The sequence below is a fragment of the Dipodomys ordii genome, unplaced genomic scaffold (genome assembly GCF_000151885.1).
Source record: "Dipodomys ordii isolate 6190 unplaced genomic scaffold, Dord_2.0 Scaffold37, whole genome shotgun sequence".
NCBI lineage: Eukaryota > Metazoa > Chordata > Mammalia > Rodentia > Heteromyidae > Dipodomys > Dipodomys ordii.
Genome location: NW_012267253.1, coordinates 4,953,703 through 4,981,047, shown reverse-complemented (window position 1 = coordinate 4,981,047; position 27,345 = coordinate 4,953,703). Strand labels below are relative to the sequence as shown.

The 27,345-nt window shown below is 35.7% G+C and overlaps 1 protein-coding gene across 1 annotated transcript in view; it reads left to right on the top strand.

The window, feature by feature from the left end:
* The window catches only part of Lrpprc (leucine-rich pentatricopeptide repeat containing), a 95,339-nt gene that overhangs the window by 10,995 nt on the left and 56,999 nt on the right, over window positions 1-27,345 (top strand). Inside the window, exons 2-14 of the mRNA XM_013017979.1 lie at window positions 3,988-4,187; window positions 5,497-5,619; window positions 7,057-7,178; window positions 7,281-7,339; window positions 7,965-8,051; window positions 8,973-9,099; window positions 9,380-9,524; window positions 10,374-10,519; window positions 10,763-10,868; window positions 10,949-11,056; window positions 18,849-18,967; window positions 22,007-22,100; window positions 25,441-25,507. Coding sequence (XP_012873433.1) covers window positions 3,988-4,187; window positions 5,497-5,619; window positions 7,057-7,178; window positions 7,281-7,339; window positions 7,965-8,051; window positions 8,973-9,099; window positions 9,380-9,524; window positions 10,374-10,519; window positions 10,763-10,868; window positions 10,949-11,056; window positions 18,849-18,967; window positions 22,007-22,100; window positions 25,441-25,507 — 1,503 coding nt within the window. The remainder of the gene's footprint in view (window positions 1-3,987; window positions 4,188-5,496; window positions 5,620-7,056; window positions 7,179-7,280; window positions 7,340-7,964; window positions 8,052-8,972; window positions 9,100-9,379; window positions 9,525-10,373; window positions 10,520-10,762; window positions 10,869-10,948; window positions 11,057-18,848; window positions 18,968-22,006; window positions 22,101-25,440; window positions 25,508-27,345) is intronic.

Here is a 27,345-nt window from a genome sequence, read left to right as displayed (position 1 = left end):
CACTACTTACAGTTTTCTGGTGGTTAATTGGAGATAAGAGTCTTACAGACTTTTCTGCCTGGCTGACTTTGAACCACTATCCTCAGATCTCAGCTTCCTGAGTAGCTAGGATTATAGGCGTGAGCCACCTGTACCCGACACCCTGTCCTGTGACACCCTGTCTTGTGGTTATTCTTTATCATAATTCCTAGTTAATTTTGTCCATCATCCCACTACATTTGGTATTTTTTTTAAAAAAAGGTTTATCAGTTTACTCACTAGTTAACCAAACAGTGCCTTGTACTTAGAAATAAGCTCTAGTTTTTGAATTGGTAAATAAAAGAACTTGTATATGTTGTGATGAAGGTAAGAAACAAGGATAGGATCTTAATGAGGGAGTAACAAGAAGAAAGATGGGTTTGGGGATGATTGATCTGACAGCTGAAGTCTGAGAAAATGAACTTGGAAGAATCCATGTGTTCTGGTTTTAGCAAGGGCCTTAGAAAAAGACACTTAAGGACTCAACAAATGGGATGCAAACAGTGATAAAAAGTGAGCAGTGCATAATTACTAGTATAGTAAATGCTATAAAAATGTACTGTAAATAGTAGTATAAAAAGGCTATCATACCATGAAAAGACATGGCAAAACATGGAATTTAAGTTACTTCATGAAAGAAGCCAATCTGAAAGGCTACATATGTTATGATGCAACTATATAATATTCTGAAAAAAGCAAAACTGTAGAGACATTTAACAAGACCAGTGTTTGCCAAGGCTTCAGAAGAAAAGATAAAGGGATGACTAGGCCATATTTAGGACAGCAACATTATTTTGTATGATACTGGGATGGTGAATACATACCACATATTTGTCACTCTAGTTATATACACACAGGGTGAATCCTAATGCAAAGAGTGAGCCTTAATAAGGTACCATTTAGCTTTTGTAACAAATGTAGGACAAAAGGCAAGGATGTTAATAGGGGAAGCTAGAAAGTAAAGTATGTATGTGGGAGCTGTACTTAATGTACCATTTTTCTGTAAGCCTGAAAATGCTCTAATAAGATAAATACATATTATAATATAAAAAATAGTGATGGTTTAAAATTCTAAGTGTATTTGTAATAATCTGATCCTTGTACCTTTGGTTTTTTTGAGGTATGGACACCTTACCACCACCACCATAATTTGTATTAAAAAACCAAAAAGGCACTCTTTAACATGTCAGATATTATGAGAGGAAGTTAATGGCTAACCTATTTTTAGTGTTGAATGCCAGAGTCTCAGGAGGTAACCTGAGGCCTTTAACTCAAAATCATGAAGGAACCATTACTAATGGTAGTTGAATGATATGATAAAATCATTTTCCCTTAGTAATTGCATCAAATTTGATCATTAGAATTTGGAGGCAGTGGGCTGGGAAGGTGGCTCAGAGGTAGAGCGTTTGCCTTGCATGCATGAGGCCCTGGGTTCGATTCCTCAGCACCACATAAGCAAAAAGAAAAAAGCCGGAAGTGGCTCTGGCTCAAGTGGTAGAGCTCTAGCCTTGAGCTGAAGAGCTAAGGGACAGCACCAAGGCCCAGAGTTCAGGCCCCACGACCTGACCCCCCCCCCAAAAAAAAAAAAGAAAAGGAATTTGGAGGCCCTCTGGTAGGTAGGCTCCTACTTTTGTGTAGACTCATCTTAATTTGCCCTGTCCCTTTTCTTTCCGTCACAAAACATCCATTGCTTGGGGGTTGTGGAGTTCATGTTTCCCTCCAATGTATTAGAGAGGATTTATAACAAAAATCTAGCTGGGGGTAGGAGGCAGGGCTGATGGGTAGCTTTCTCACCATGGTTGTGATCCCCAGCCCTAAAATCAAGTTCTGGACTGTATAACATTAATGTATAATGAATGCAGTGGAGAATCCTTTAGTTAAATATGTGTCCTTCCCTAACTCGTTCATTTTATGGCAGAATCATGATTTCTACGTAACTAAAGGCAAACGTGTTTGATGTGGAGCCTTGGTTGCATTAACAACTAATTTGTTAGAAAAATTAGTTTGAGAAGATTCATGCTCATTTATACACAACTGGCAAGAATAATTGACTACTACTCTGAATTTTATTTATTAGTTTTCTTTGTTACTAGCTTACATTAGTTATATCACAGGAGCAAATTTCAACCCTAGTCAGTTTTTGTTAAGTAGTAGTATACGCTCAACTAAACTTTGAACTCTGTTAGAGGTGATTTAAAATAACATTATTAGGGCATAGTTTAGTGACAGCTGATATAGAAACATATATATCTATAAAAATCTTTGGAAAGTAAGGGATAAATATCTTCTCTAGTTCCTAATAAACTTTAATCAGTTTGTTACCTGCATTTGCTAATCATTAGGTTTATAATGATAAGACATTGTAGGCTGGAGTCATAATTGGTACAGTACCCTAATATTGTGCTTAAAAAAAAGATAATGGTCTTATTTGCTTTAATGTCTGCATTTTCCCTATTATTTTTCAATTTATGTAAGTGAGATCATTGGCGGTCCAGTGGTTGTGGGTTTTTTTTTTTTTAATGTATGTTGGTGTCAGGGGTTGAACTTGGCACCTCACAAAAAATCAGCTTCATTGCTTCATTGCTTATGACTGGTTGTCTGCCAGGGCTGACATTGAACCATGTTCCTCTGGATCCATCCACCATTTGTGCTTTGTGATAGATTATTAGTCTAGCATCTATAATGACCTTACAATTAAAAAATAATCTCTAGCTTTTTTTTACTACACATATGATCATTCAGTTTCTGACTGCTTTTCAAAATAGTAGTTTTTTGTTTGTTTTGTATTTATACAGGGTATCAGACCCATGACCTTTGTGCAGATTATAGATACACTTAACACCTCCAGCTCCTGCAGTTGTACTTTTTTTTTGGGTCCGGTCGTGGGGCCTGAACTCTGGGCCTGGGCGCTGTCCCTCAGCTCTTCAGCTCAAGGCTAGCGCTCTACTACTTGAGCCACAGTGTCACTTCCGGCTATTTTTTCCTGCTTATGTGGTGCTGAGGAATCGAACCCAGGGCCTCATTGCATGCAAGGCAAGCACTCTACCACTGAGCCATCTTCCCAGCCCATGCAGTTGTACTTTTAAACTCACCACTGGCTATGGTAAAAATAGTATATACATGCCAAAAAAAATGCCTCAATAATTTCTGAATTAATGACTATTTTTACATTTTACTTAGTTATTTTATGCTTATTACATAATATTTAGTTACATGTAGTGGCTGCTATAATTAAGATACTTGGAATAAATGTGTATATCTCTAAGAATTAAAAGTGTTGTCTTTTTTTTTTTTGTCAGTCATGGGGTAAGTGTTGTCTTTTTTTTTTTTGTCGGTCATGGGGCTTGAACTCTGGGCTTGAGTGCTATCGCTCAGCTCTTCAGCTCAAGGCGAGCACTCTACTGCTTGAGCCACAGTGCCACTTCCAGTTTTCTGGTGGCTTATTGGAGATAAGAGTCTCATGACTTTCCTGCCTGGGCTGACTTTAAACTGTGATCCTCAGATCTCAGCATCCTGAGTAGCTAGGATTACAGGTGTGAGCCACCAGTGCCCAGCAAGTGTTGTCTATTAAAAATGATAGGTATCTAAATTGAAAGTTCAAACATTTGGGATAGGGTTTTCTTTACATATAAGGATTATTTAAAAAAATTAAAGTCTGATATTTGTAATCAGGTGTAGTCTATATTCCTACAGTTTAGAATGCCTCTGATCTCAAGTTTTAGAACATTTGGGTACAATTAAATTCTAAAGATGCTCTCATTTACTCTCAATTACTGTGCATGCTGTGTATGTGTATGATTTTATTAAGAAAAAAGTAAAAACCTATCTTACCAGTTAAAATTTATGAATATTTTTAGTATTGCATTGTGATTTTAGGTGTTTAATAACATCTTGTTATGAAGTTTGCTCAAAAGACCTAGATTTTATTCTTAATTACTAGTTTATTACAAATTGTGTTTCTTTTTTTAGAGAACTGCTGAGCCAAACCAGACTGTATTCCATTGTTGCTGAAAAAAAGAGTGTTCTTCAAGAGGAGCCTACAATTTCTCCTAGTAGGAATGCCAAGCAATTTGATTGGGCTCTAATGAGACTGGATAATTCTGTCCGGAGAACTGGCCGAATTACAAAGGGGCTTCTGCAAAAAGTCTTTGATAGCACATGTCGCTCAGGTAATTTAAAATTTTTGGTAAGAAAACTGAGCTTTTTAATTATCATTCATTTGGAAACAAGCTCATCACAGAGGATATTATTTGGTATTTTAGGGGTTCTTATCTATAATTATAATCTTACAGTTATTGGAACTTATCTAGACAAAGTTTAGAGTAGTTAAAACATATTGTTTTAGATGTTTATTTCAATATTAGCAAATAAAAATAGCCTTTGCTTTCCATAGTTGATAGGAATAGAGTTGTCAATTGTCATGGAAGATGTTATTTTTTTCTTACCTTCCTTTGTGTCAGTTTTTCTAAAATGATCACAGATGATAGATTTCCAGATAGATGATCATTTCCCTTCCATTTTCAGACAGCTGCTAAAATCATTGTGAATCACATATTTGATCATCTTGATGGAAGCTGTAGGTTCTATGCTTCATCTCCAGTCCTGCTTATAAAATCAAAAATGGAAACTTGCATGCATGAAGCTTAAGAAGATTCATTAAAGCTTTCTGAAAGCTTTAATGCCTATTCTAGGCATTGCTCTAGAATTTGATGATAAGACATACCAAAGAAATATCAGTTACAATTGTAATCATTTGCATCTAAGGGTTATTTTTTAACAATTTTCTTTGTTTTAGTCAGTTTATCACTACAGTGAATTTTTGAACATTTTCTTCATTCTGAAAAGAAAGTGCATCCTCTCTCTCATCCCCTCAGCATCCCCCCCCTTCCAGTCCTTGGCAGCCAACAGAGTATTTCTTGCCTGTGTAGTTTTGCTATTTTGGATAGTTCATATAAATTGAATTGTACAGTAAGTGCTTGTTTGTGCTTTTAAAGTCAGCCTTCAGGAATGTGTAGGTAAAGATTATACATATGGGAAGAAAGACACTTATATTATTCTCTAACTGATTATATACCTGAATTTGATATGTATAAATTTTTATTATATTGCTTTGTATCTTTTTCATAAGATACTGAGAAATTTAGCCTTTGAATTGTAACAAGCTCTGCTTAGAAAATATGTTCTCAGTACTCTACTCAGGCATGTTACATATCTTTTGTAGCCTTAAGATGTCTCCAGAAGGTGACTAATATTAAAATTTTAACTTGGAAAATTTTAACTTGGAAGTTTTAGTAACATTGTAGATTAGATGGGTTCAATATCATATTTGAACTGAAAAATTTTATGGATACTTATATTTGATGGATGTTTTGTTGATCTCTTTAAGAAGATTTTGAGTATTTATAGATACAGGTTTAAATCTGATATTTATGTCCATTATTTGCATTACTACATGTTCTCTGTTAATCTTTTCTGTAGATAACCCAAGTGGAAATCAAGCCTTGCTTCTGTTGCGCAGCTGTGGTTCTCTCTTGCCTGAACTGAGCTTTACAGAACGGACAGAATTTGCTCATACTATATGGGATAAACTTCAGAAATTGGGTAAGATTGTTTTAATGTATGGTGTGTGAACCAAGTGTATTTTTTCTATTCATTTGAAAGCATTTCTTTACATTAATACTGTAATTCGATATTTGGAAGGACTATTTGATTCATAATCTTTTGCTAATACGTTTTATTTGGTGAGTTATAGTGACACCTAGGGGCATTCAGAATAGAATAGTTTTTCATAATAAGTATTATGACTTTTATAAGTGAAAAAGGAAACAATAGAAAGATTAGTAGAAGTTATAATTGTAGGTACAGTTTGTAGGTACAGTTAGGCAAGCAGTTCCATTTCTCAAGACTTACATAACTACATGTGCAAAGGAATATTCTTCATGGTAGCTTGTTAGTAATAACAAGAAACTTTAATCAACCTTAATGTTCTTCAGTGAGGATTAAATAACTAAAAAATGAAGGTTCTCTGAAACAAAAGTAGATTCAGAACAATGTGTACAGTATTCTACTATTTTGAGGAATTGGGTTTTTTTATATTCATGTGCATATTTCTAGATAATCACTGAATGCAATTTTTACTCTATATGTTTCTGTACTACATGTTTTAAAGTATTAGCATTATCAGGTACATCTTTAATAAATGTATAAATATGTTACCTTGATAAGGAAAGCTATATAGTGGTATTTTACAGTTTTCAGATTATGCCATGATTTTCTTGATGGATGACTATCATGTCATGAATGGGTAGTTTAGGCTGAGTGGGAGTCCTAACTGCTTGACTTTCGGCAGTATGGACACAGAAAGAAAATCTAGGGTGCTAAACTCCAGGCAATAATGCTGGCGTTCTAGGAATGGTGCTCAACAGCTGAAGATAGAATGGGTTTTTAAACCCAGGCTTGGAGTAGCCTGGTAAGGAAATTAAGAAAAAAAAAGTCACCACACTAATACTGTGTAAAGAAGCTGCTTTTACAATCTGTCTGTAATGTGGTAAAAACTTCTTTATGTAGAAAAATCTTTCAGTCAATTTTAAATACAGAGATGTCAGCATTTTCTAATAGGAAGACTGCTTCATAAGAAAAAGACCCATTAATATCATAAGGCTTTCACCTCTAACTATAAAATACAGTAATTTAATAATTACCTCTAAAGTGATCATTTTATTCTTTTTTAAATTTTTTTCTTTGGGGGGGGGTCCTGGGCCTGAACTCTGGGCCTGAGCACTGTCCCTCAGCTCTTTAGCTCAAAGCTAGTGCTCTACCACTTGAGCCACAGTGCCACTTCCAGCTTTTTCTGCTTATGTGGTGCTGAGGACTCGAACCCAGGGCCTCAAGGCAAGCACTCTACCACAGAGCCACCTTCCCAGCCTGATAATTTTATACTTTTTTATGTTTGTTAAATTTAGGTTTACATCATTCCAGTTGTGATAAAAAATATGATTTTAATTGCTTTTCTAAAATTTGGATCAAATTTTATTTTAGGTGCTGTGTATGACGTAAGTCATTACAATGCTTTACTTAAAGTCTATCTTCAAAATGAATATAAATTCTCACCTACTGATTTTTTGACAAAAATGGAAGAAGCAAACATTCAACCAAATCGAGTAGGTAGTTGCTACTATGAATATTGATTATTCATGTCCTTTTTTCTAAATCATGTCCATTTTTTTAACTCAAAAAAATAAATTGTGTTATTTCATTGACAGGTGACATATCAGAGGCTGATTGCTGCTTACTGTAGTGTAGGAGATATTGAAGGTGCCAGGTATGGATCTCTATAAATGTAGGTCTTTACAAATAAATTTATAAATTTTGTAAATCTAAAGCATCGTTATTTTAAAGGCTATTCTTCAAGGGCAATTTGGAAGTGTAATTTTAAGGTAGCAAATTCGATAACATGATTTAGATCAAATGTAAAGCTATAAACTGAGTGCCAGTGGTTTATGCCTGTAATCCTAGCCACCCAGGAGGCTGAGAGCTGAGGATGGTGATTAGAAGCCAGCCCAGGCAGGAAACTCTGTGACTCTCATCTCCAGTTAATCACCAAAAAGCTGGAAGTGGATCTGTGGTTTAAGAAGTAGAGTGGTAACCTTAAGCAAAAAAAGCTCAGAGATAGATATCACCCAGGCCCTAATAAGTTCAAGACCCAGTACTGGAACAAAAGAAAAAAAAGTAAATACATAAAGCTATTATATAAGAAGGACAGATCAGTTTCAAAAGTTGTTGTTTTAATTTGAATATTCTATTGGAGCATGTGTATAAATATCACTGATATAAAGCTGGCTTTACTTTTTAAAAACACTAGTAGTTCCTGCAGGAAATACATGTAAAAATGTCTTTGTTTTATATATATATTTCCAAGGAGTATCTTCACTTTCCTTTTCTTGCAGCAAGATTCTTGGATTTATGAAAACTAAGGATCTTCCAATCACAGAGGCTGTGTTCAGTGCTCTTGTTACGGGGCACGCAAGAGCTGGGTAAAGTTGACATAAAGTTTTGGTTCTTCAGGGGATTCTTTCTAATTGTTGTAAATAATCTAGGCATGCTGTGCATGGCATGGAGGGAAAGTTATCAGTAGAATTGTGGTTTGAGGTTGGCCCCGGAAAAAACTTTGAGACTGTACCCCAAAATGAACAAAATTGCCCAACCACCAAAAAGAGGAAAAGAGAAAAAGAAAATTATTGGAGAAAATTCATAGAACATGTATATTTATACTTTCCAGAGAAAGTCTAGAATTCATGACGTAGAATATAATGGTATTTTATAATCTGTTCTTGAATTTCATAAAGCTTTTATTATTTAGCTTAAAAAATTAGTCTTCATTGAGGTAGCTACTTTTATAAAGTTTACTAGCTGCTCAGGAAAATATTTTTTCATGAGTAACTTACTACATGCTATTTTGAAAGTAAATAAAGCTGTGATATAATTTACTTAGTGTAAGAGAAAATGTTATTTAATGTTCATTATAAAATTTATTTGGAAGGGAACATAGCTATAAAATTTTCAGATGTTGGGCTGGAATGTGGCTTAGTGGTATAGTGCTTGCACATACCCTGGTTCTATTCCTCAGTACCACATACACAGAAAAAGCCAGAAGTGGTGCTGTGACTCAAGTTGTAGAGTTCTAGCCTGGAGCAAAAGAAGCTCGGGGACAGTGTCTAGGCCCTGAGTTCAAGTCCCATAACTGGCAAAAAAAAAAATTCAGATGTTTATAATTTTTATCACTTCCAAATCATACCGGTTTATATTTTTATAATTATCTTTTTTGACACTGTTATTCACATTACTACTTGAAATCATTAATTTTAATAAGCATAGGTAATATATTTTAGATGGAATAATTATATTACATTAGTGATTGTAGTGATCTGTTTTGTTTTCTCTGAATACATATATAGAGAGATGGAGAATGCAGAAAATATTCTCACAGTGATGAAAGATGCTGGAATTGAGCCTGGTCCAGACACATATGTAGCATTATTGAATGCATATGCTGAGAAGGGTGACATTAACCATGTAAAGCAGGTATTGACATGGAAGTGCACATTAATATCATTTTGATAAACTTGTATTGTGCTTTATATTAAGCACAAAAGTAGTTTTGTGCTTTAAAGATTCCTCCTTATAAGGAATAGTCTTAATTTAAGGGAACATCCTTAGGGTACTTTGATGTTGATGTATAACTTATTGTTGAAATAGAATATATATTATTCTAATTATTTGGATTTGGTATTTAATGTATTTAGTTTTAATTCTTAAAAACACTGGTTTCTAATATGTGCCTAATGTCTGGAACTGTCTATAGACTCTGGAGAAGGTGGAGAAGTCTGATCTTTACCTCATGGACCGTGATTTATTGCAAGTTATCTTTAGCTTCAGTAAAGCTGGGTATCCTCAGTATATCTCAGAAATTTTGGAAAAAATTACCTATGAAAGAAGATATATTCCAGGTAGTTTTCTTTGTATTTGCATGGTTTTTGTCTGAAACCTAAATTATTATTTATTACATGTTGGGAAGGGCATTCTCTAATAATGGGCAATTGTAGTAGGTAAAGTAGAATTTTTTAACTTTCCCCATGTATTTATTTTTCCATGTATATTTTTTATTGTAAAAATAGTGTACAGAGGGGTTACAGTTACACGAGTTAGGGTAATGAGTACATTTCCTGTCAGACATTGTTACCACCTCCTTTGTTTTTCCCCATCATCCCTTCCATCCCCACCTCCCCAACTACTCACCCCCTCATCCCCCACCCCGAAATTGTAAAGTTCGTTTTCAACATAGTGTCTTGTACATCCTATTGTTACAAGGGGTCAACCTGTATCCTTATTTAAGCATTTTGTTATATCCCTTCCCCTCCCCAAATTATAAAAATCAGGACAAGATGCAGGACACAGGAATCAGATACAGTGAAAACAGGGGCTATACTGTGGGGTAAGAACATACAAAAGAAACAAATGCATCACATCATTATAAGTACTTTAAAAGCAATAGCAAGAAAGAAAAAAAACACTTGTGTCCCTATCTTTGGGTTCATTTCACTTAACGTCATCTTATATGGTCATATGTATATAGCTTTTGACCTTTTTTGCTTGTCCTAGACATATACTAGTTATTGCAAATAAAGTCAGCATTTTATTAAGCTAAAAACTGGAAGTTAATAAATACAAGAGAATAAAGTGTTTTTGCAAGTGTTTTATTTAGGCATTTTTAGTGTTGATAATCACCAATGTTTTCTTTAAGTTGATTGCATTACATAAAGTTGATTTAGTAACAGAAGATGTTTTTGTTTTCTCAGATGCAATGAACCTCATTCTGCTTTTAGTCACTGAGAAACTGGAAGATACAGCCTTGGAAATTTTACTAGCATGCCCTATATCAAGAGAAGACAATTCGGTTGACTTTGGCAGCTTCTTCCTACGACACTGTGTGACTATGAATACGGTACTGTCCATTTTTAATTTGTAGATAGTTTAATTGGCAGTGCAGTAAGATTCTTTAAAGAAAATGTATGAAGTTAGGCCAATTATAAAGCATTATAAAAACCTTTGGGTTTTTTTTGTTGTTGTGACACTTTTGGGCACATAGAGAATAAGAGGCTCAGATTTTTTTTTAATCCCTCAAGTGCAGCAAGTGAAGTGATGGATAATTACCAGTATAACTGATGTGACTTTTTTTCTCTCCTAGCCTAAAGAGAAGCTGATCAACTACTGTAGGAAGTTAAAGGAAGCCAGGATGCACACTTCTCCTTTGCAGTTTACTCTCCACTGTGCTTTAACAACCCATAAAACTGGTACTATTTTATTTTTTTGAAGCTAATAGTCACAGATTTTGTCAAGTCAGCTTCATGGTATTTTATGTCATCTTTTTCAGATTTGGCAGTAGCTGTAATGAAGGCTTTGAAGGAAGATGGCTTTCCTCTCAGAACACACTATTTCTGGCCATTGCTAGTAGCACATAAGAAGGAGAAAAATGTTCAAGGTTAGCTTTTGTCTCTTACTGATTTGAAATGGGTCAGATAATCAGTTTAAGAGTATACATACATATATTTGAATTCTTAGGGAAGTATACCGATTCTTGAATGTTAGGTATCATGAGTGAGAGTATATTATTTACACAACAGATATTAATACATTTTTTATTTTTAATTATTTTTAAAAGTGTAAATTATTAAAATTTTAAAGAATACAATGATGTACTTTTTCATTCTAGTTTCATTTCTTGGTTCATCTCTGATCTTTATATTCCAACTAGAGAGTATAGTTATACACTGCTCATTTATTGTAAGGTTTTTGAAAAATACTCTTTGGTATTTGAAATTAATTTGTCTACCCTTACTAAACTTGCATATAATCACACTCATGAAAACAAAAAGCATGGCCATTTTCTTTGTGGGCCAGACTCTTTCTTAACTGAGCTTCGTTACAATAATAGGAAAGGCAAGAAAACTTACTACGAAATGAGTGCTCATGACCTGACAGCCTGCTGATTGAAGGACAGAAATGTTCAATCTTTCAGCTCCTTAAGTACATTTAAGCATTTAGCATACTTTTTCCTTGTACACATGGGATGTCTATAGGATATGAATAAGAACTGAACAAATATTAAATTTTAGAGTACAGTATCTAATTCTTTGGTTTGCATTATTGGTAATTCAGAAAGCGTAGTTTCATAAAAAGATGCTTTTAACAGAAGTACTTCCCCCTTGGGGAAACAAAAAAATGGTCTTTTTCATTTTATCTTGAAGTATAATGTGCTTTGGAATGAGATGCAGAGTTGTTAGTGTGACACTGGGTGACAAACAAAATGCACAAACAACAAAAAAGTGCTTTTAGCAGACTTTCATATTGCAATTTTATTTTAAATATATAGCCATCTTCTGGCTTAAAGGAAGTAGTGAAACAACTATTCCCTAATTGTTTCTGGCTATAAAAGTCTCTAAATCCTTTTTAGAAAAATCTTTGCGAAAACAATATGCTAGTTGATTAACTCTTTGTGTGTTCTCCAGTTCTGAAAGCTCTAAGAGATAACCTTGAGCCCAGTGTTTTTGAATCACACAAAGTTTACATCAAACTCTTTGGTCATGTTAGTATTGTTTACCTTTACACAGGTCTGAAAATACTTTTTCTACCCTATTGAAATGTCTGTTTAAATTGGCTTTTCTCAATCATGTGACAGCATCTGGAGTTGAAACGGTTACTACGTTGTTTCTACTTAGTAAACATAAAAGCTTTAGGCCGTTTCTCTAGTTAGAGCTAGAAAAGTCTAGTTAGTGGAAAAGGGACTTTGTCTTGAGTCTGTCTTTTCTTAGAATCTTCGTGTTTACAGATTTCAGAGGTGTCTTATTTAAAGTTTACATTGCATTAGTAAAGGAACCAAGAGCCATGAAGGATTCAGAGATCTTAGGTTCTGCATCTATCTGTCAGTAGTTGAAGGATTAAGATGGAGAAATTCCTTTTCTTTTTTTTCTTTAGAAATATTGACTGATAAGATAGGAGATTGTTAATTTTTCAGTTTTTAAAATTCCTTTCTTTCACAAGATCCTGAAAGATAGGAAAATGTGTATTCTAGAGTCTTATTTCATATAATAGGGAAAGTAACGGTGTTTTGTTGTTGGGCCAATACTGTGGTTTAAACTTAGGACCGTGTAGCTTTTTCACTCACCACTAGTGCTCTACCACTTGAGCCATCCCTCCAGTCCAGCATTTGTTAGTTAATTGGAGGTAGACTCTCACAGACTTTTCTGCACTGGTTGGCTTTGAATCTTGATCTTCCCAGGTCTCAGTCTGTTCAGTAGCTAGGATTACAGTTGTGACATGCAGTCACCAATTTATGTATGCTCTTTGTAGTTTTGTGTGGGGTTAGAAAGGATATTAGTGTAGCGGCTTGTTCTTTGTCCATTGAAAGTTACAGGTAAGCTGGTAGACATGACAGAAGGTAATGGATGTAGGAGTGAGGACATACTGGAGTGTTCCATAAAGAATAAAGCGAACCTTTAAGGAAATCAATCATATTTGGAGGCCAGATAAAACTGAAACAAGTGTTTTAAACAGTAGGATGATCAAATGTTTATTGAATTTTTCTGACTTCTATTTACCCATCAGGAATCTCTAAGAAAGATTTTTCTGCCTTCCCCATGGCTCATCTTATTATTATTATTATTTTTTTGTGTGTGCCAGTCCTGGTACTTGAACTTAGGACCTAGGAGCTGTCCTTGAGCTTTTATGTTCAAAGCTATACTCTACCACTTTTAGCCACAGTGCCATTTCTGGATTTTGGATAGTTAATTGGAGATAAAGATCTTACAGACTTTGCTGTCCAGGCTGACTCTGAACTGTGATACTGATATCTCAGTCTCCTGAGTTGCTAGGATTACCGGCATGAGCCATTGACACCTAGCTTACTAACATTTTCTCTGTGTATGGCACAGGTAAACTTATAACCAGTTAGAATTTTTTTTCAGCAACTTTAAATGAGGTAAACACAAAGTGAGTAGGGATCTACATCCTTTGACTTAATTAGAAAACATGAAAATAGGAATATACAAAGGAGAAAAGAAACATGGCAAGGCTGATAGAAGTGTACCAGTTGAGTTGAATAGAGGTAACTTTCAAAGTGTAAGACTTTGCCTCCTAATTAAGTAAGCATACTAGGTAGAATATAAAAGTGACATGGAGCAGATAATCACAGTGGAAGTTGTTAAATGATCTCTTTCCTGATCACTAGAACTATTTCAATTCTTACAGAACTATTTGAGTGGATCCTTTTTTTCTGGGTCTGTAAACTTACTTGTACATTGAAATAACTGTAAATTTGATTATTTACATTTTTTTGCCAGTCTGGGGGACTTGAACTTAGGGCCTAGGTACTATCCCTGAGCTCTTTTGCTCACAGCTAGTACTACCACTTTGGGCCACAGTGCCACTTTTGGTTTTCTGATGGTTAAGTGGAGGTAAGAGTCTCATAGACTTCCTGCCAGGGCTGGCTTTAAACATTGATTCTCAGATCTTAGCCTCCTAACTAACTAGGATTACAGGTATGAACCACCAGTAGCCAGCAATTACTTACTTTTAGTTTAGATGTTCTGTGTTCACACATAGAAATTTCTAACCCATTATGGTAGTATGAGATTAATCTTGTGTTTTAACAAAACATCAACCAAACATGCTATCACATGCAGGAGACTCCCAAGTTGGGAGATAGCCTAGGTATTTTACTGAGACCCTGTCCAAAAGTTGAAAAAACAAGAAAGAGTATGAATATAGCTAATTAGTGGAAAGCTTACTTAGCATGTATGAGGCACTCATTACATTCTTTAGTACTATTTTAAAAAAGTAAGTTGCATTTACTTATGAGAATTTATATACATTGAGTAGCTCAGTCCTATTTTCCTTCTTATTGACAAGAACTTTCCTCCTTTCATTGACCATAGTTACTAAAGCTGCCACAGGATCCTCAAGGGAATGAGTAATGTCACCTGGGCAGAGGGCAGTAGAGTAACCCAGGCTTTCTGAAACTTTGCTGTTCATAGTTTTAGTTAGAATATTATATAAGCTAGAATTGGCAGCAGCATGAATTATTCCCCCTCTCAGTATTATTGGGAAAATGAAATGTTATAGAATAAAATATTTGAGGCATCAATGTTATGTTAAAGTGTTTGGAATTGAAATAAGAATTTTTATTTGTAATCAATTTACTGTTCGGTTTTCAAACTTAAGAAAATCTGTTGTGTAGGGAAGTTGAAATTTTTCAAGGATACATTCAGTACTCAGTGGTCACTATGCTGTACATTATGTCTTTTGAATGTACTTTTCTTATAAATGGCAATTTGTATTCTTGGACCAGTACCTACACTTTCCTGGTATTCACCTTTTTATTTCCTCTATAATAGATAAATAAATTCACTCCCCCTATCCCCCTTGCCCCACCCCAGGACATGGGCTTGAACTCTGCGCCTGGGCGCTGTCCCTCAGCTCTTCAGCTCAAGACAAGGGCTCTACCACTTGAGCCACAGTGCCACTTCCAGTTTTCTAGTGGTTAATTGGAGATAAGAATCTCACAGACTTTCCTGCCTGGGCTGGCTTTGAACCACTGTCCTCAGATCTCAGACTCCTGAACAGCTAGGATTACAGGCATGAGCTATTGGCGCCCAGCTGAGTTCGCCTTTTTTTTTTAAAGCTTCTACACATATGTGAGATCATTTAGTACAGTTATGTGTCACTTAACACTGGAATTCCATTCCAAGGAATTTGTCATTAGGCAGTTTATTCCTGTGCAAGAAGAAGTTTGTGGAAACCAAATGGTACAGTCTTTTACACATTGAGGTTATATAGAGTAATCTTTCTCTCCTGGGCTGAAAAGGGCACAGCATTGGGATACAGTGATAATCACAGAATCAATAGGCAATAGGAATTTTTCAGCTCCAATATTATGGGACCACCATTGTATGTATAATCTGTAATTGACCAAAACATCATTAGGATGTGTGTATAACTATTTTTGCATTTGTTTGTAGCTTATTTCACTTAGCATAATCTTTTCCATGTTTATTCATGTTGTTGAGTCACTCCCTACTTCTTTTCCTGCTTCCCTCTTCCATTTTAGAAGTTTTATTAAGTAGTTGTACAAAGAGGTTATAATTTCATGAGATAGGTTATGAATGCAGTGCATCTTGATCGATATCCTTCCTATTTTTCTTTCCTCCCATTATTTCCCTTCCCAGTCCTACTTTCAAGCTATAGTTTGGTTTTTATATAATGTAATGACTGCATTTCCTCACCTTTCCTCTCTCACCAGCATGTGCCTTATTATTGCACTCCCCTACCATATTTTCACCTCTCCTTTCTTTCTGACATTTTCATTGTGTATATCTAGCAGTCCTTGAACTTTTTTTTTTTTGGGTCTGGTCTTGGGGCCTGAACTCAGGGCCTGGGTGCTGTCCCTCAGCTCTTTAGCTCAAGGCTAGCGCTCTACTACTTGAGTCACAGCACCACTTCCGGCTTTTTTCTTTTTTGCTTATGTGGTGCTGAGGAATCGAACCCAGGGCCTCAGGCATGCAAGGCAAGCGCTCTACCACTGAGCCAACTTCCCAGCCCAATCCTTGAACTCTTAATTCTCCTGTCTCCACTTCCAGAATGCTGTGATTGTAGACAATACGCTATGAAGCTTAATTTTACACACACACACACATACACACACACACACACACACATGTACTCACACATGTATGTATCATATTTTTAATCCATTCGTCACCTGGATGTTGTTCCCATTTATGATTACTGTGAAAGTGCTGTGGTAAACATTTGAGACAGTGATTTTATTTCCTTTGTATATTTACTCAGAAGTGAAATTGCTAGGTCAAGATAGTTAGATTTTTTTAAAAGAACTTTTCCATAGTGACTAAATCAGTTTACCATCCATACAAAGTGTACTACTACAACTCTTTTCTCCACATCTTCACCAGCATTAGTTTTTTTACCTTCTTGATTTTATATATGAATATATATATTTCTTTTTGCAGTGGTGGTGACTGAATTCAGACCCTCAAGAGTGTTAGGCAGGCACCTGATCACCCAAGTATAGTATGGGTAATCCACTTTTTAATTTTTTTCAAAAGTGAAATAAAAAATACGTTGAAGCTGGGCGCCGGTGGCTCACGCCTGTAATCCTAGCTACTCAGGAGGCTGAGATCTGAGGATTGCGGTTCAAAGCCAGCCCGGGCAGGAAAGTCCAAGAGACTCTTATCTCCAATAAACCACTTGAAAACCGGAAGTGGCTCTGTGGCTCAAGTGGTAGAGCACATGCCTTGAGCTGAAGAGCACAGGGACAGCATTCAGGCCCAGAGTTCAAGCCCCACGACCAACCAAAATAAATAAATAAATAAATTGCCCTGAAATCAACATCAAACTATACCTTTAGCCTGATAATAGTTATTACCACTGTTTAGTGAAGTTGAGCGTTCTTTCATAAGCCTGTTGACCAATTTGTATGTAATCTTCAGAGAAGTATGTATTTATTTAGGGCCCTTGTCCAGATTTTCCTTGGGTTATTACCTTTTGGCTGTTGAGTTGTATGAGTTCATTTTATTTATTGGAAACATACACATATGCAAGTGCACATATATACTTGTTAGATATCCTTTTAACACTTTCACTCCTTATCTGCCTTTCCTTTTTGTTGTTCTTTTGGCCATTCTGAAGCTTTTTAGTTTGTTGTAATCTTACTTGTTTACTTTTGCTTTTGTTACTTGTTCGTTGGAGTCATATAAAAAAAAAATTCATGACCAAGGCCCAGTGTTTTAGGAATTTTGTGGTTTCAATCTTTGGTTGTACATTAAATCAGAATATAACTTAAATCCTTCATGAACTTTTGAATTGACTTTTTCTTTGTTATTTTGCAAGTGCATATCCTGTCTTCCAGTACCATTTTCTGAAGAGACTTCACTATTTCCTCTGTGTATTCTCACTGACTGTTAAGCATTAGTTGGCTTCATATGTATAACTTTTATTTCTGAGCTCTCTATTCCTTTGTCTGTGTGTCTATTTTATACCTGTATTATGTAAGTTTATGTATATTGAATATTTCAAAATGTTCTGATCTGTAACCTGAATTTTATCTGTAACATGCAGGTATTTTATGCTGTAGTTAGACTTGTGTGTATCTTTGTGTACATTGGAAATTTACAATTAATTGTTTTAGGCTTCATCATATAAGAAAATTTTATAGAAATAAAATTTTTTTGTCGGTTAAACAGGCCTTGACTATGTAAGTCCATCATTGCTCTATGGTAGCAGTGAAGTTTTATGGGAAGCCACAAATGTTGGACATATTGGTTAATTGTTTTGTTTCTTTAGAGCCATAATTTTGTAGCTACTTGTGTTTTTCTTTATGTTTTTTCTTAAAGGATACCGTCTTAGAACTCACTATTGAATTAATAGAGTAAGATAATTTTTTCATTTTCTTAGTCAAAATGCTGAATCTTTTTCAACTATAGTTTAGCAAGTAATTCATCTAAAGTGACTTCTTTGTAATGATACTGTGGTTTAAGTCTTTTATTTATTTATATTTTGCCAGTCATGGGGCTTGAAGTCTGGGCCTGGATGCTGTCCTTCAGCTCTCTTCAGCTCTCTACCACTTGAGCCACAGCACCACTTCCCATTTTCTGAGTGGTTTATTGGAGATAAGAGTCTCACAGAGTTCACTGCTTGGGTTGGCTTTGAACTGTGATCCTCAGATCTCAGCTTCCTGAGTAGCTAGGATTGCAGGCGTGAACCACCAGTGTCTGGCTGGTTTAAGTCTTAAGGGCTTTGCACTTGGCTGTCACTCTACTACTTAAGCCGTATCTCTAGGCCTGGTTTTTACTGGTTATACTTGAGGTAGGGTCTTGTTGCCTGACTAGATGTGTGCTTGGGCCTTTGATCTGCCTACTTTAGTTAGGCTTACTATTGCTTGAATTAAACTTGTGTACCATTGCCTCCAGCTCCCATCCATGGAGCTTCAGTCTCTTGGATTTCACTGTACCAGCTGGCCTGTGACAGCATCCAATATCAGCATCCCATATAGTTTAGGATAACAGGCAGGTGGTACTGCATACAGTTAGAGGTTGAGAAGTATTCTCTTAAGCTTTTCTGCCCAGCCTGGCCTTCAGCTGTTATCCCCCTGATCTCAGCCTCCCACGCAGCCTTGATTCCAAATGTGAACCATTTGTACCCAGGTCTGACCTGAATGTATTCCAGGTTCTTCATCTCTGCTTCTATCTTGTATGTTGCAGGTATAATTGATGTCCTCAAAGTAATGTATGAATTTGGAGTACATCCTGATCAGGAGACATACGTAAATTATGTCTTTCCATCCTTTGATAGTATAAAGTCAGTACGTGCTCTTTTGGAGGTGAGTACAAATCTGTTTTAATCTCAGGATTAAAGGGAATATCTTTTTACTTAATGTTTGGATGGTGGTCATTTTTAAAAAGCTATTGAACTGAGGATTAAAACTGATCTTTTGTGGCAGTTTTCTAAAGTTCTATAAATATAGTGATTAGTATTGTGTTTTACCTTAAAAAGGCAAATCAACACTTTTCTTTATTAATAGCACATTTTATTTTTCTAAATGAAAAAAAAATTCTTTTTGGACTTCAAAGCATTGCTATTTCCCATGAGATAGGCAAGGTGTTGATAAAAGACAGTTGAAGAACTTGACCTGGACAGTCCAAAAATTGCCTTTTCTATTTTCAGAATAAAATGCTATATAGTTAGGAAAAGTATGGAAGAGTATTAAATACTTAATCAGAAATATTTTGCCTAAAAGATGTGTTGTAGCTGCAGCTATTCTTGTGGTTCGTTGAGTTTTCTAAAACTGTTAAGTCATTTTTTTGTACTTGTAACCTGACTTACGGAATTGTAACCTCTTTGTACAACTATTTAATAATAAAAAAAGCAAAGAAAGGAAAATCATTAAAAAAGAACCATTGAGGGTATGATGATAAGTAAATGATATCATAGGGGGTCAGTACATTTATTTTCTTACTACTAATGAAAGGAGCAATATGCAAAACAACCCACAAAAAACCCAAGACAAAACAAAAACTTTCTAATCACATAGTGAGACCAAAGGAAGATACTCCAAGGAGAGAAATACAAAGAAAGGCATGGTGCCTATGTGTATTTGATCATATAAAATACTATTTATTGAAATTAATTCCAGGAATGGAAGTTTGAGTTTTTTTCTTTAAAAAAACAAAAATCTTTATTTAAAAAAATTTATTGTAAAGGTAATGTACAGAGAGGTTACAGTTACATATAAGTAATGAGTGTATTTCTTGTCTAATATTGTTACTGCCTCCCTCGTTTTCTCCAACTCTTCTTCCCCCCTCTTTTTTTTGGGGGTGGGTGTCCGGTCATGGGGCCTGAACTCTGGGCCTGGGCACTATCCCTCAGCTCTTCAGCTCAAGGCTAGCACTCTACCACTTGAGCCACAGCACCATTTCCAGCTTTTTTCTTTTTGCTTATGTGGTGCTGAGGAATCGAACCCAGGGCCTCATGCATGCAAGGCAAGCGCTCTACCACTGAGCCACCTTCCCAGCCCTTCCCTCCCTCGTCTACATATTCTTTTGCAAATTTTTTTTTCTTTGCAGAAATACAACCTAAAGTCCAGTGTTGTGTTATTGTTTTTGCCTTCTCATTAGTGATCTATTGTTCAGAGAACCAGATGTAATTTGGAAACTAAATTAGGTTATATTAAAATTTTGTTTCCTAAATTTGATTATATTCTCATTTTAATTATCTGATTCTTCACTGTTAAGAATGGTTGGTTCAGAAATAATTATTCTTTCAAATGCTTGATAGAGCCGTAGTATTGAATGATTGTTTATCTTTAGCTACATATCAAAACAATTTTCCTTACTCTCTAAGAGTTTGTGTACACTCACTGATAAACTAAAAAATACTAGTCTTAAGTGAAGAGACTGGACAACTCACGGCATTGCTCTTCATTTTTGCTTAACATATGTATTCTTTCAAATGTGAGTGTGCATAAGACATCTCTTAACAAAACTTGGATTATAGATGTCAACATATTCATACACGTCTATAATCCCAGCTCCTCTGAAGGGGAGGGATAGGAGGATCACAGTTCAAGGCCACCTAGACAAAAACATGAAAACCTGTCTGAAAAACAAAACAAAGTGAAATATGACTTAGTACAATTACTTAGTACAAGGCCCTCAGTTCTGTCCCTCGTTCTCTTTTTCCTCCCCAAAATGTAATGTACATTATTAGTTATTCAGCAACCTATTTGTTTTCATTTGGTATCTTTCCACAAATTATTTTATAAATAAACTATTTTTGTTCCTTATTTATTATTGTGGTTTTCAATACTGTGCTATCATAAAATGATTCAATAACTATTTGAGGTAAAACTTGTTTCTTTTTTTTTTTTTGGGTCCGGTCGTGGGGCCTGAACTCTGGGCCTGGGTGCTGTCCCTCTGCTCTTCAGCTCAAGGCTAGCGCTCTACCACTCTAGCCACAGTGCCACTTCCGGCTTTTTTCTTTTTTTGCTTATGTGGTGCTGAGGAATTGAACCCAGGGCCTCAGGCATGCAAGGCAAGCACTCTACCACTGAGCTACCTTCCCAGCCCCAAACTTGTTTCTTATAGTTGTTAAATAAGTAATGTTAGAACAAATGATAAACCACTTACTGTTAAATAAGTGTGATCCTAGCCCAGCACTGATGGTTCATGCATGTAATCCTAGTTATCAGATGATTTAGATTGAGGATTGTGGTTCAAAGCCAGCCTGAGCAGGAAAGTCTGAGACTCTTATCTCAATTAACCACCCAAATCTCAAAAGTGGAGTTGTGGCTCAAGTGGTAGAGCTCTGACCTTGAGCACAAAGGCTTAGGGACAGCACCTAGGCACTGAGTTCAAGACCCAGGAACAGCACACACAAAAAAAGAAGTCTGATCTTACTTGCTATATATTTCAAGGTGTTATTTTAGTTCTGTGTTTTGAATTTTTGTTCTGTCCTCAATGAGATAATGGTTACAATAGCTTCCATAATAAATAGTGAGTTACTTCCACACCCACCCCTGAAACAATCCCCACTATATTGATAATGGATTATCTATTTGAGAAAAACATTTGATTTAGAATTCCATTTAAAGTTTTTATTAGAATTCAGTTATTGAGCCGATGTGTAGTATTTAAAAATGATTTGAAGATGTTTGAAAATGAGCTGTGGGTCAAGTGGTAGAGAGCTAGCCTTGAGAAGCTCAAGGACAGTGCCCAGCCCCTTAGTTCAAGCCCCAGGACCAGCAAAAAGAAAAAGATTTATCAGATAATATGGTGATTGTATATTTTAAAGGTAGTAAATTTGAATGGCATATCAAAATATTGCTGAAGCTTATTATTGATAGAATATGCTTTATTCCTAGGAAAATAAATGTCTACCTAAAAGTAATACTTTTTCTCAAGCTGAAATCCGAAGTGAAGCAATAAATGGGAACTTAGACTACATTCTATCTTGTTGTAAGTATTTAACATTAGCATTAATTTGATTGGTATTAATTTCAGTTATCATTGAGGGCATGTATGATAGTTCATGATATGCAAACAAGGGTTTTGTTAAATCATGCTAACAAGAAAGTTCAAAGTACCTTGGAGATAACCTGATGTTAGTGTGTGGGTTTGGGGAGCCTGAAGACTTGGAAAGCATTTTTTGAAAATTGGATGAGATACTGTTTTTGAAAATGTTTTCTTGCTGTTTAAACTAAGTCCTAATAACAGTGCTAAATTAACTTGAAGCACAAATGAATATTAAACTGACCTGCTGCAGAGAAAAAAAAAAAAAAAAGAAAATGTTTTCTAATCTATTATGACCATAAATCTCAGGAAGCCATTTCCTAGACTTTCTTAATACTAACACAGCAAATATTTAACTACATTTAAAAATGCTATGGTACAGTATAGTATTCATCCTACTAATAAATTCACCTCCAGTGATAGATGAAGAAAGGCATAGTGAGGTTAAATGATATGCCCAAGGTATGCATTGAGCCAGAAGCAAGATCTCCTCACTTGAATTTTTTTTCTTTTCATCATACCCCATTTTGTTTTTAAGTTATATTAAAAAAAAGACATTCCTTAAAGCATTCACTTTGAACGCATTCATGTTACTTGACATGCTTTCAGATCTTGTGAAAAATCCATCATTTAAAACCAGACCACATGGGGCTGGGGGTTTAGCCCAGCGGAAGGGCGCCCGCCTGGCGCGCGCAAGGCCCTGGGTTTGGTTCTCAGCCCTGGAAAAAAAAAACAACAAAAAACAAGACCACATAAAGAGCAACTTTTTGCTCCTTAAAAGTTAAAAATCAATTATGCTGGGCACTGGTGCCTCATGCATGTAATCCTAGCCACTCAAGGCTGAAATCTGAGGATCACAGTTTGAAGCCAGGCCAGGTAGGAAAGTCTGTGACTTATCTCTACTAAACTGCCTGAAAAAACAGAAGTGGAGTTGTGGCTCAAGTGGTAGAACACTAGCCTTGAGCAAAAGAAGCTCAGGGACAGTGCACAGGCCATGAGTTAAGCCCCAGGATCAGCAAAATAACAACAAAAAACCAGTTAAGCTTTTATTAATGTGTATTCAATTTATATAGATGAATATTTTACAATTAACAGATTATTTGGTATTGATAGCCTGGTTAATGCTATTTAAAATACCTTATTAACTAAAAATAGTATTTTATGGAAAAGGCAAACTGCCTAGTATGAAAAATGGTGATTGTTAGAGACATAGTTGTTTGAGTCAGAGGTTGGGATTAATGCTGGCTGCTGAGTGTATTGATTTTGCCTTCCACTCTGTACAATACATAGATTTCCATACTGACAAGATGAAAACAGAAGCATTAGCTGAGGACTCACGGCTCATAAGGTGCATCCCTGAGAGCTGCCTTTCCCTTTTATCATGCCATCCTTTCCACTTTATTACCAACTTTTTTTCCAGACTTGTTTTTGTTGCTAAGGAAACTAGATGATTTATGTCAGCAGCCTTCCCAAGGCTGAGATGTTTCTGACCACCTTTTTAAGGAAAATAAAACTTGTCAGTATTCTGTGAAATACTATTTTGAATAGTATAAAAATACATTTTCAAGACGTTGTTTATTAAATTTGAAAAAGGAAAATGCCTGGTACTGGAAGACTAAAGAATATTTGAGCTGATTCCTGTCATTCCTGATCCCCTTGATTTTATATGTCTTTGAAGAACAGTTCTATAATATCTGGTATTTCCTTTAGGCAGCTTTTAAGATATGTATTTCCTTACAAAGAATAAATGAGGAAGGGTAGATTGATTATCTTCATCAAATTTATGGATACCTTGGGTACATCGTTCCTCTTTTATTTGTGAGCATGCCAAATTAATTTGGTCAATCAAAGTGAAAGGTTACTGAAAGACACAAGGTGGTGTTGACTTTCAGATTCCTTGAGTTCAGGTCATTTTTTTAAAACCAACTTAGAAAAAAGCTGGGCTCTAGTGGCTCACGTCTGTAATCCTTACTACTCAAGAGGCTGAGATCTGGGGATCGTGGTTGAAAGCCAGCCCAGGCAGGAAAGTCTATGACACTTTTATCTCCAATTAACCACCAGAAAACCGGAAGTGGCACTGTGGCTCAAGTGTTAGAGCGGTAGCCGTGAGCTAAAGAGCTGAGGGACAGTCCCCAGACTCAGAGTTTAAGCCCCATGACCAGCCCCCCCCACCAAAAAAAAAAACTTTGATTTTCAAATGTTATAATACTACTAGGAAACTTAAACTCTCCTTGTACAAGGTATGTGACAACTCATTTAAAATAATTCTTATGGAGATGGGTATTGTTACTTATTCCTTAACAGATCTAAGTAAATCTTATAAGTAACAAATTCTTTGTATGAATTCTTTAAAAAATTAAACCAGGTAGCTTAACCTTAAGCTTGAACTAAACTTGTTTATTGTCTTTAGAATTTGCCTTTGCTGTGAATTCCTCTTTCTCATTCCACTTAGTTTTTTTTGTATAATTCAAAAATCATATTATATTGGGAAAATTAAATTACTATAGATCAATTATAACATGATATCATTGTAATACATTTGCAAGGAACATTGTTTGAGTTGCCAGAGTTGTTTGAGTAGCCAAAATGAGGAGTTTTTAAATTATAACTTCAAGTTGTCTCTCTTGTGTTAATAATACAGGTCATGATCCTGGTAAAAAATGGAATGAGAAAGTGTGAATAGTTTAACAGATCCCAATTCTTCGCTTAGAAAAGAACTTTCTCTTCTGTCTTTAAAGGACAATTTTTTTTCATTGTAGTCTTTTTATAGTGTCACTATGTCCAGTAACCGTCTCAGTTATATGGATTAAGGTCATACAAGTATGACATTAGTAATTGCCATTAACAAAAAGAATTTTGCAGTATAAATTCATTAGTTGAATGTGTTCATGGAAATGAAGTAAAATTCCTGAGAATGTTTTATTGCAAATATTTTACCACATTATTTAATTTTGTGTGAAAACATTTTTTAAAATTTCCCAATTGAAAAGCTATTGGTCAAAAGTGTTGTCAAGCCTGCAATCCTAGCTATTCAGGAGGCTGACATCTGAGAATTATGATTTGAAGCCAGCCTTGACAGGAAAGTCTATGAGACTCTTACCTCTAGTAAACTACCAAAAAAGCTACAAGTGGAGCTGTGGCTCAGGTGATAGAGTGCAAAAGAAGCTCAAGGACAGTGCTTTGACCCCAAGTTCAAGCCCCAGGAACAAAAAAAATTGTCAAAAAGTGTTGGTAATTTGCTTATTATTTGGTCTGAGGGTTTTTTGTTGGTCATTTTCTTTTGCAGTGGAATCCAGTACATTGCCTTTCTCATTCAATTCTCTGAGAGGCAGCCTAATTCTAGGCTTTAGAAGGTAAGATTATCTATGCACACTTTTTTTGCCTGGCTGTGAACATATCTCTCCTTTTGTAATCTAGTGCATGAAGAAAGTTAGTTTTCCTTATTTTCTAATAAGTGAAATAACTTTCTGTTTTATTCCTCCTTCTAAGTAGTTGAATTAAGTTGAGTCAACTTTAATATCCCCTTTTTCCAAGAAATGCAGATTTGTTTACATCCTGTTTCCAGAAAGAAAATGCTGTTCAAAATTGGCAAATTACAGATAAATTTGTATGTACTTTGTTTATTCTTTGAACATTTAATTACACAGTGATTTTCATTCATTATAGTACTACTACCTCCTCTGTGTTTAAGGAATGTCAATGACTTTTATTTTCATTTACTTATTTTTTGTTAGTCATGGGGCTTGAACTCTGGGCCTGGGCGCTGTCCCTCCCCTCTTCAGCTGAAGGCTAGCTCTCCACCACATGCGTCACAGTGCTGGCTTTTTCAGTTTATGTGGTGCTGAGGAGTCAATCCCAGGGCCTCATGCATTTGAGACAAGCACTCGACCACTGAGCCACCTTCCCAGCCCACTTTTTTTTAATACTCAAAAGCAGGCTAACTTTTTTTTCAATAAGTTTTTTATTGTTAAAATACTGTACGGAGGGGTTACAGTTAGATGAGCAGGCTAACTTTTTAAAGAAAAGAAGTTGGTTTACTCCACAGCTGTAGAGTTTCAGAGATGTGGTGCTGACTCAGCAGAGATCGCCTCACAAAACAGCAAGCTGGGATTGGGCTCTTTTACCAATTCTTTCTGGCAAAAGCCACGTGTCCCAGGACAATTGTAATCCCTCCCAAGGCATGTCCCTTAAGGACCTTCCATTAGGCCGTACTTTTGACATTGCCATACTGAAGACCAAGCTCCCAACATACGAACCCTTGGGAGACAGATTAAGACTATATTTTAGCATTTGACACTTTTGTTATATTGAAAAGATTCAAAGAAATGTTGAAAGCAGTAAATGAATCACATACTCTTTGTCTTGACTGAGCAATTATATCATCCTGTAACTTTCCCTCTGATTGTCTTATTCTACGCAAACACACACATAACACTTTGTTCTTTTTAGTAAAACTACTTAAAGTTGCAGACATGACACTGAATTTTTTAGAATATAAATGAAGTATTTGGATCAGAAAGGGGAAAAAAACCACAAGGGTATACATACTGTCATATACCTAGGTTAATGTTGCTGAGTTAATAAATGTGTTTGGTGTCCTTTTTATACTGTTTAATTTTGTGTCGTCTGTTATGCTGCCCAGTGACTTCTGTACTGGCTTTTTGTTTTTTCATAATCAGAAAAAAAGGAACTAGTAGAGGAAAATGTTTTATAAATCACATAAACTTCTGATTCAGTCTTCATATACTTTTATGTAGTAGCTTCATAGTTCATGTGGATGGAATTTGAAAACAAGGCAGCTAATGTAAGTAGATAAGACCCTGCTTACAGCAGCAATATCACATTGGTTAGTTTCACAACATATCTGGAATTATTTTCCACCAAGACCTCAAAAAAGCATGGCTCATCTGCAGTATCTATCTTCCTTAGCATCTTTCAGGCCTGAACAAAGCTTAACAAAGTAGATATGTACCTGTGTTCAAAATGTTTTATTTTATTGAGACAGCCTTACTATGTAGTTCAGTCTGGCTGGCCTTGAATTTGTGCTTTCAGCCTCAGCCTCTAGAAGACTAGGATTATAGGCATATGCCACCATGCTTACTCAAATAGCATATTCTTTTTTTTTTTTGGTCCAGTCCTGGGGCTTGAACTGTGGGCCTGGGCGCTGTCCCTCAGCTCTTCAGCTCAAGGC